At 36.3% G+C, this 9,941-nt stretch overlaps 1 protein-coding gene across 1 annotated transcript; it reads left to right on the top strand.

The window, feature by feature from the left end:
• Window positions 1-4,302: 4,302 nt before the first annotated feature.
• LOC140160281 (uncharacterized) lies at window positions 4,303-8,904 on the top strand. The gene is made up of 2 exons (XM_072183552.1): window positions 4,303-5,836; window positions 7,205-8,904. The coding sequence occupies exons 1-2, from the start codon at window positions 4,337-4,339 to the stop codon at window positions 7,754-7,756; spliced, it is 2,052 nt and encodes a 683-aa protein (XP_072039653.1). The 5' UTR covers window positions 4,303-4,336; the 3' UTR covers window positions 7,757-8,904.
• Window positions 8,905-9,941: the final 1,037 nt, after the last annotated feature.

Below are 9,941 nucleotides of genomic sequence, written 5' to 3'. Positions count from 1 at the left end.
TTGACATTAGCAACAATGAGTTGTACTATCATTTACCATAACAATGCTGCATAACAATATGCAGACTATTGTTCTCATTTCGCAAACAAAGCCCACACAGTATTGTTACTATGCGTTTGCTTTGTAATATTTCATCCAACTGAAACTATAATAACTACATGAGTTTGTGGACTTAACACGGTCTATATGCTAGTCTCAGATGAAATTCTAATCTCAAATTATTCATTTATTTTTTAGGCCTAATATTTCTCATGATATTGATATACATATGAATTGTAATATCACAATTTACATTATTAGGCCTATATAAAAAGAAGCGGCTGATTTTATCCATATGTTTAAAAACCATTAAATTTGTAATACTTTTTTAGAGTTTTCTCAAAGCGGGCACATCTCATTTCATGACGTCACCGTTTTTCTAGGCCAAATCTGTCTCGTTCGAAGGAACTCATCGCTTAAGTTGGTTTTTACGGAATATCAATTTTAAACGTCTTATTTTCTCAAAAAAGGAGTCATTTTCATTGTCCTTATAATATTAGTTTGCCAATGATATGATGTTGTTTTTGCAATAGACCTGCCCTTTAACAAGAAAGGGGGGACTGAGACACAACTTATCTCACGCATGGGATCGGACGGTCAAGAAGATCCTTAGTCGTCTTCAAGTGTCACATGACCAGCCCAGCGGGTCAGTTGCCTGATGAAGTCTGATGGTATCCATGGTATCAGACGCAACGTAGAAAGTTGCAAAAGTTCCAGTAAAAGATTTAACACCAAACTTTGTGATTTTAACGACTGGATGACTGAGATATATATTCTACTTTGAATAGTGTTGCATGGACCTTAGAGGCGTGCCAATCAATGATAGCCAGCATAAAAACTCTTTTGGCCGATCGATTCCATCAATATCATTAATCTTCGACTGCCTATATTTAAAATTATTATACGAGTGTCACCGATACCAGATTCATGTGACACTGCTCGTAAGATATTCTTATCAAAGCCGAAGCCGATGTGCCCTGACCAACGGGAGTTAATCAAAGATTATTTATTAAAAACATATTTATACATCGTTAGGGTCGGTTCATAGTGCATATTCGAAGGCGAATATTCGGCTTCGAATACTTTTTGTGACGTCAAAATATATACGGCAACGAATAAAATATGATGACATGCCGAGTTGAACCGGATTAAATATCGCGCAACTGATAGCGAGATACTCTTGATTTATATGAAAGACTCGAGGTCACCTGAATATCGTTCGACGAACGATGATTTCAAAAAATCCCCAATGAAAATTAAGGGATCTGGAATGAGCGTTTTGAGCGTTTCGACAGTATTTTGTGGGACATGAGAGAACATCAGACATATCGAATTGCATTCTGAATACGAAGAATGTCTTTCTGATATCAAATAATTTTCATTTTTTGTATTTTTTGATATAATACAAATTTTATGACAAATTATAAAATTTGATATTTTTCACATATTGATATATAACAGTCCTCGAAGTAAATATTATAAATCTAATGATATTTTCTTAAAGTGTATGTAGCTGGGAGGAAAAGCCGCCGATCAATTGAAAATTTTGCCTTTTTCCCAAAAAAGACCTAATTTTTTTGGTGTTTTGGGGAAAAAAATCCATATCTTCAATACGAAAGGTCAAAATTTTCAATTGATTGTCGGCTTTTCATCCCACCTACATACAGGGCCGTTCCTAGGGATTTTGCCGCCCTATACAATGCCTCTCCCTGCCGCCCCACCAAAGCATAGCAAAAAAAGTATTAAGGAGGTTACCCCGTTGAAAACTACTCAGTTTTGACCTATTTGTATGCTGCCCACGACCGTTTTCCTCAGTGGCGTAGATTTCTTTTTGACATTGGAGGGATGGGGTTGCCATGGAAAAATAAATCTTCAATTATAATGCGTGCGGAGCGTTCGAAAAATATTCCCATTTTTAAGCTAAACTGTTGAAATGTGGTGCAAAAATGAAATAAATTCGCGCGAAGCGCGGAAAAATTGCACTTTTGGGACTGAAATGGCCAAATAAGAGGTGAATTTGTCAGAAACCCACATACAGGCGTCAACATTGGGGGGGGGGATGATTGTATGGACCATCCCCCCTGGCAAAATATTGGGGATTTACCCTACCCACCCCCCCTTGATCTACGCCTATCAGCCAATGAAAAAGAATTCACCGGAAATATATTTGTGGGAGTTGAAACTATGCAGAACAACCAAAACCACGAGCGTTGGTACCCTATCATTGCGTGTTATTTTAAAATAAATTCTTGTTTATTTCTATAATTTGTGAATCAGGCATTAAAACACACTTTATAGGCCCTAGCAATGTAGGCCTACACAAGTTCGGAACGAGACTTTTTAGCGTTTGACGCGTATTTTGGTCGAATGCCAAAATTGATTGCTCAATGAATCATGAAATGAGAGCAATACTACTTTGATGATACCGATCTCAAGTGGATATCAGCCAATGAAAAAGTATTCACCGGAAATATATTTGTGGGAGTTGAATTTTGTTGAACTCGACAGATATATATTTGGTGGGTCACCGTGGGTGGTCTCATATATAACACTTGTGAGGGCTGTCATATTTGCCGTCGCTTCAATCATATCTTATGATATTTATATATTTATTTATTTATTCATTCATTCATTCATTCATTCATTCATTCATTTATTTATTTATTTATTTATTTATTTATTTATTTATTTATTTATTTATTTATTTATTTATTTATTTATTTATTTATTTATAGTAAGAAATTATAATGAACCATCATTAGATACAGTGCTCAACTATAAAATATAGGAGCGAAATATATATATTTATTTATTTATTTATTCATTTATTTATTTATATATATATATTTATTTATTTATATATTCATTTATTTATTTATATAATTATATATATATTTATTTATTTATTTATTTATTTATTTATTTATTTATTTATTTAATTATTTATGTATTTATTGACTTATTTATTGACTTTTTTGTTTGTATTTATTTATTTATCTATTGACTCATTCATTTTTTGATTTGCTTTGCAGTTGAAACCTACAAGAAGGTATGGGTCAACCTCCGCGCCGGTTACAGGCAGGTCGTTAATGCCCCGAAAAGCAATCTTTTTGACTCCTATTCAGGTCAGGGGCGTAACCAGACCTGACCTTCCGGGGGGGAGCAAGATTGAAAAAATTCACAATTTCTGATCAAAAGTTTTAGTATTTATGTTCGAGAGAAAGCTCGCTTGCCGCGAAGCGTTAAACGGGTGGAGTCGGTGGGGTCCAGGGCAAAGCCCAGGCGGGGGTCAAGGGGGCTGAGCGCCATGAAGCTCCTGGTTTTTGGCATATTCGAAAATGTCAGTGTTTCAGAGTACAAATTTCACAATGAAAGTAGTAGGCCTATAGATCTTCTTCTTTCATTCTTTCCCTTTTCTCGTCTCCCTTGAGTCCCTTCCCCTTTTCTCTTCTCCCATCCCCCTTTTCTTCCCACTTTTTTCTTTTCTTCTTTCCCCTTTCTCTTCCCTCATTCTTTCCCTTTTTTCTCTTCTCCTTTCCCCTTTTTTGTCTTCTTTCCCCTTTCTCTTCCCTCTTTATTCTTCCCTCTTTTTCTCTCTTTCCCCCTTCCCAATTTTTTACTCTTCTTCCGGTTTTTTTGTGTCCGGGGGCAGCTTGCACCCCGGGCCCCCACTGGTTACGCCACTGCTCCTATTTAGACCCATTTATACAGACATTAAATCATGACAATAGTTCAATGGAGTTTACCTATTATGATTTTATTAACTTCGTTAAAGAAATTCTCTAAATTTTGCTTACATTGGTCAACGGGCAATACTTGTTAACAGTCGGGCAACGCTGTGAATTGTAGAAATATATCTTTCTCCGGTTCATAGTTTTATATTCGAAGCCGCATATATTTTGACGCCCAAAACGTATTCGAAGTCGAATATTCACCTTCGAATATTCACTTTGAACCAGCCTTCAGATTAATCTGCTATTACAGGAGCCCTGTGTAATACGGTCGCATTTCAAGGTGGCAAAATCTGAACGCTCTCACACCATGCTCACATTGCACATGTACAGAAGGTATGTTTCTAAATCAGATGAAAGCGTTCCAAAGAAGCAATTGTGTGAGGTCATTCAGTGACATCTATCATTGAATTAGTGCTTATTCCCTTTCTCAAACTACATTGTTACATTATTGTATGTATCATATCTTTATTTTATTTATTTATTTGCTTATTTTCATTTGTTAAATTTTATTTGATTGTATACAGAACTACAACAATAGCCACGGAGTCAGTTGTACCAACAACATGTGTGCATCAGACATATCGCTAGGTTTAATAAACCCACTTGATGGAACTCTAGTATGGAGTATATACCCCGACATCAATGACTTAGAAAACGCTATCTTGGACCTTCTCAACAAGAATGCGAGCAACGGCAACTATGGATTCTGCTATCTGAAGTGTAAACAAAAAAACCCAAAAAAATATGGCAGTCAGTTGCTTCTTATACCACAATACTTTACCCAGAATACATGTAAAGGTTCGGCTTGTGATGATGCAATAAACATCAACGTCATCTGGCTAGATTCAACATCGCATAGTCATTTCTTTAGATCTTTACCAAAATCTGTCAAAACTTTAAGAAATACCAAGGAAAATAAACTTGCTCACGTGTTTAATTATGACCTGATGCAATCTATGAGGGGAGGAACTTATAATAATACTATTATGTTTACATTAGGAAAAGATTTGTTAAAACACCTAAAAACCAAAAATAAGACAGGTATTGGTAAAATATTTAACTTGTTCCACAATGGCGGATACTACGTTTCATGGATAGATGATCTTTGTTGGCAAAGTTCCATGCAAGAAAAGCGAAAAGCAGGAATGGGCAGATTTCTTGGTATAAACAAGGAAGAGAAAAACACCTCTAAGGCTTGGAAAAACATGCTTGAAAAGTTGAAATTGAAAGGTATTGACCAAATAGCATTAACTACAGCAAATTGTGAGGTTTTGAAAAGCAACGGGCTTTCAGCTCCTTTTGAAGGCAAAAACCCGATATGTTATAATGGAAAATATCATGCTGACTACTTGCTCGCATATCTGGAATCGTTACAGAATCAATTAGCGACGTGTAAAAGACCGTTTTTTAACTACTTAGATCTCAACATTGGCCACGAAAGTACTGGACTCCGAATTCAAACTTTAGATGAAAGTTTGGCCAAATTTATTAACTTCCTAAACAACCAGACCAATACATTTACTTTCATGTTTGGGGATCATGGAATGAGATACGGAAAGTTTTTACAGACGGCTGAAGGCAGAGTTGAATTGGGTCATCCGGTTTGTTTTATTCATGCCTCAAAGAACTTGGAAGAAAAACTGGGAAAAGATAAAATGGAATCTTTGAGGTTAAACCAGGACAGGCTAATTGATATTGTAGATTTGAGACAAACTCTGTTCACTTTTTCACCTGATGATGATAATTCTATTTTTAAAATTGACAAGCAATACGACACGCATCCCAACGGCCTGTTTCATCCAATTGATCCTAAGAGATCTTGCAGCAGTTTGGGAATAGGTTTAGAAGGTAGCAAATGTATCTGCTCATTAGAAGGTCGCACGAGTCATATGACGTCAAATGACACCAGAGTGAAAGTACTGGCAGATTTTGCTTTGGGAGAGATCAACAACATCCTCCAAGACCAATTTGTTTCTGCGAACAAAGAAAGTGAATCTGGATTTGGTTCATGTGAACGACTAGTCGGGAAATGGATTGATAACGTGATAGAATCGTATGACCAAGTAAGGAACCATAGTTACTGTGCATTTAAAAAACCTTACCAAAACAAAAAGAAAACAAAAAGTATCGGGAAACCTTATGACATGTAAGACTTCCTTTACCAATGCTGTAGCGTATGACTGTTTTAAGCACTTTTACCAAAAATCTCGAAGGTCGAATGATATGATAGACGTGAATACCGTCACAGTTACCATAGGGTATTAAATAAAAGGCACTAAATTTAATGCCCACGTGACCCATAGGGTATTAAATAAAATGCCCACGTGACCCATGGGCGCCGCCATACCAAGACCACCAAGTGATCAGTAGATGTGCTACAATGCTAAGAGATAGGATTTTTTCAGACAAATACCATCAACATTGTTGAAAATTTAATAGGCAAAATAATTATACATGGGGGATTCTGTTTTTTAGTATGTTTTCAAGAACTAAATTTTGAAAGTTTTGATCGACGGAAAAAAGTTATCGACGGAAACTCTTACAATAATACTACAAAGTTGCAAAAAAATTACAAATTTGCTAGAAAATTTGGAAATGCATCCCGCGTTTCCAATTGAAATATACAGGAAGACCACCCGCTGTACCAAAGGTCACTTTTCCAGACATCCTGTCTAGACACGGTAATGTCAGCGCCCATCTGGTCACGTGGGCATTATATTAAGTGCCTTTATTCATGCTTTATTTAAATGCCCTAAGACGACGTTCTTAAGTGATTATAATCAGTGTTGAGGGTACGTGGAAAGTTTGCTCGTTCGTTGGGCTTATACACGGGCGTAGCCTGTCAGGGAGAGGCAAGGGGGAAATTCCTCAGGGATTTTTCAAATTGGGATCTATCAACAAATTTTAGCATACAGGTTAAGATTTTTATTTTTATTATCTTAAACATCTTTTGCTTTCTTCAGGAAAGGTATCGACCATGGTTCCTGCGAGTTTTCAAAGTAAAGAGTCCATGTTGACCCCATAATCCGAAAACAATATAGGGTTTTCCAAACTTTTTTCTAGTCTGTAAATACAAATTCTGGTATGGATATCCAGTATTAGGACTCGTAATTATTATCATTTGACCCATAAATCTGACAAATCTGAAAAATATCTGCCACAATTTATTGCATTCAGCATTTGGTCAAAGAAATGAACCAGCAAAACCCCCTCTATCGGAAACCCGTCTGGATCTGAAAGCAACTGCTACATGCTCACTAGCCAGGAATGAATAAGACACTTGTTCATGTTATTTCTGGAAGTGGGCCATCGCCCTGTACCTTACATATTACACAGCCTAGACAGACGACATTTTGCAATATATTTTTAACGTAAAATACAGCATATTTAACTAACATGATATATATAAACTATGATATTTTCTTGCACAGAATACTACGGTAATAGAAATGAATCTGCACTTACCAGGAAAGTTACCTACTCCAGAAAAAGACGAGATTTTCTTCGTAGCTGTACAAGTAACTTCAAGTTCACAAGATGGTCCGTCACTGGTTCTCACCCACTACGAACGGACATCTATATATGGCGTGTATGATGAATGCCGTGATGAAGGCGTCGAGGGTAGAGTATGTATCTGTTCGCCATCCAATCGGTCTACTACCACTAGGCAATGGCATCTACAGCCTCCAGTAGTGTTTGGTACATTAACTACAGTAGTTAGTCTGAATCAGCATGTATTTATTTACGAAAGACGATCACCCTATGGAGTTATTCTAGAAGCATCTTGTGACCAGCCAAATGGAGCTTACGAGATAGTGCTTCTTATTCTTAACACATTAAATGTTGTATCCTCTGATACATCACATCAACAAACAACGATGATAAAGTATCAGAGGATATATTTCCTTAATGCGTTTTACCAACTAGATCCTTTACACAAATGGTCATTAGAATACGATGTTCAATTCAGACAAATATTTTAGGTATAGACGTAACCTGTATGATTATCATTTGAGGACTGAGTTCTTACCATACATCTTCCGAGGTGCAGTTTCAGACAATAGCTTGGGATTATTTGGGCAGAGGTTATCTTTTGAATTCTTTCATGACCACTGAAGCATAGTCAAGCCTGTCAAGGACACTCGGCGTGAATTGAAAGACCATGTCACTCGCCACAAAAGAATGTCAAAGGTCACCTGACACCAATTTGGTGTACTTCCGCGCCTCGGAAAATGATGCTTAAGGTCTATGACTGTCTGTGCATCAGGTCTTGAAACGCAATTATCTCCGAATTTGGATTGATTCAGACAAGCAAACTTACATACTCATAAAATTTAACTATTTTTGAAGACAAAATGTACAGGATGTTACGAAATTCAAGAATGTTTAAGCATAATAAGGAAAGACATGTTGTGAGTCCTTATCTGCTATCTAAGTTTTATTTCAGATTAGTAATTGGTAAATGGACATGTAAATAAAGGAAATACAGATCCGTGGACATAATATGTTTGGTACCCGGAGGGGGTACTCAACTTTACAAGTGACTAAATGTGCCTGTCAATAGGCCCTGTGTGTTCATTCCATTTCAGTGGAAGATATTTCTAACATCTTATTTATCTATTGCTATGGTAGTTAATCCGATTAATTACGTCACTTCTACGGCGAATACTACTACAGTTGACAATTAAAAGCTGATCATTTCTAACATTCAAATCACTCCTAATACATGTTCTTTGATATATGACAACTGAGTTGTCTGTTTGTTTAAATAGAATAACAAGTAGATTTTCTGGACTCAAATCCTTAATCAATAGAATCCAAATTTCAAAGCAGAAAACATAGTGGAATAGCAAGCATTGGATAAAGAGAACACTTGAGGCTTCGACAAAAACCAATCACAGAGGCCTATTTTCCAGCTAGAAGCTCCACAGCTCTTATGATGCTATACACTCAACCGTGTAGTGTAATCAAATACTGTGTGGAGATAATTCACTGCTTGTTTGGAAGCTCTTGAACGAAAATGTGTGCTCAGGTGTATCGAGGCGGGAACTGTGTATAGTTGGTAATATAAGAGAATCGTTTTTGAATAGAACCCTTTCAATATGATTCAGAAATCGGGACTAGGAATTTGATAAGGTCGACACTTTCTGTATTTGATTACGGAATAAGGTCCTTAAAGACAATTCCATGCATTGCTTAATATTTTGGCACTAATTTTCTTTTAACGATCATGCACAAATCGGGAAACTACACCTTTATTTTGACTGTTCATCATTTACTCGCCCTATTCCTTTTTAAAGGAATTTTTATTTATATTTCCTCCAATGGGCTACAGATTACCCCCGCGTAAGCTCTATTTAGCGATGTCAGATATTACAAAAATATTAGATGTGAAAGCATTGTCTTATGTTTCATGCATTGGATACTCAAACGAGCCTTGAGCAGTAATTTACATAGAAATAAAAATCGATTGAAATAATAAGGAAAGACACGTTGTGAGTCCTTATTTCAGATAGTAATGGATATGTAAAAAAAAGAAAAGACAGATCCATGGGCATAATATGTTTAAATAAATGTGCCTATCAATAGGCCCTCTTTTTTGAAATCGAATATACCCGATGACCCCTTTTAAAAGTCATACCCGATTACCCTTTTTTTAAGGTGCGGCTACCCAATGACCCGCTCTTTTTCTGGAATTGCATGATCAAAAAGCTACAAAATAATACGAAAACTTTCAAATGTTCTTATTTCGTCAACTGTTATTTCATCAATTTGCAAAATTTGGAACAAGAAATAGAATTTCTACCCGTTGACACCTTTTTTAGAATTCATACCCAATGACCCTCTTTTTCAAAATATTATACCTAATGACACCCTTTTTCATTTTGTTTGTACCCAATGAACCCCCCCGCCCTTTTAACAACGTTTTGTATACCGATAGGCCCCTACATCGCGACGCCAGTAGGCACACATCCGTTACTTCTAAACTTGAGTTCCCCATCCTCCCCGGGGTTTGATACAATTTGACACAATCTGACAAGTTACACATACTTTATAGTAAAAGTATATTCTTACAATTCCACCAAGATTGTAACTCACTATGAATGGTAAATAAAAAACATCACCTTCAACTGCATAATCTCTTGAACTCTCATTTTTATTCTAACG

The sequence above is a fragment of the Amphiura filiformis genome, chromosome 9, assembly GCF_039555335.1.
Source record: "Amphiura filiformis chromosome 9, Afil_fr2py, whole genome shotgun sequence".
NCBI classification, from domain to species: Eukaryota; Metazoa; Echinodermata; class Ophiuroidea; order Amphilepidida; family Amphiuridae; genus Amphiura; species Amphiura filiformis.
The sequence above is the reverse complement of the archived record's forward strand: the minus strand, read 5'-3'. Positions and strand labels throughout refer to the sequence as shown.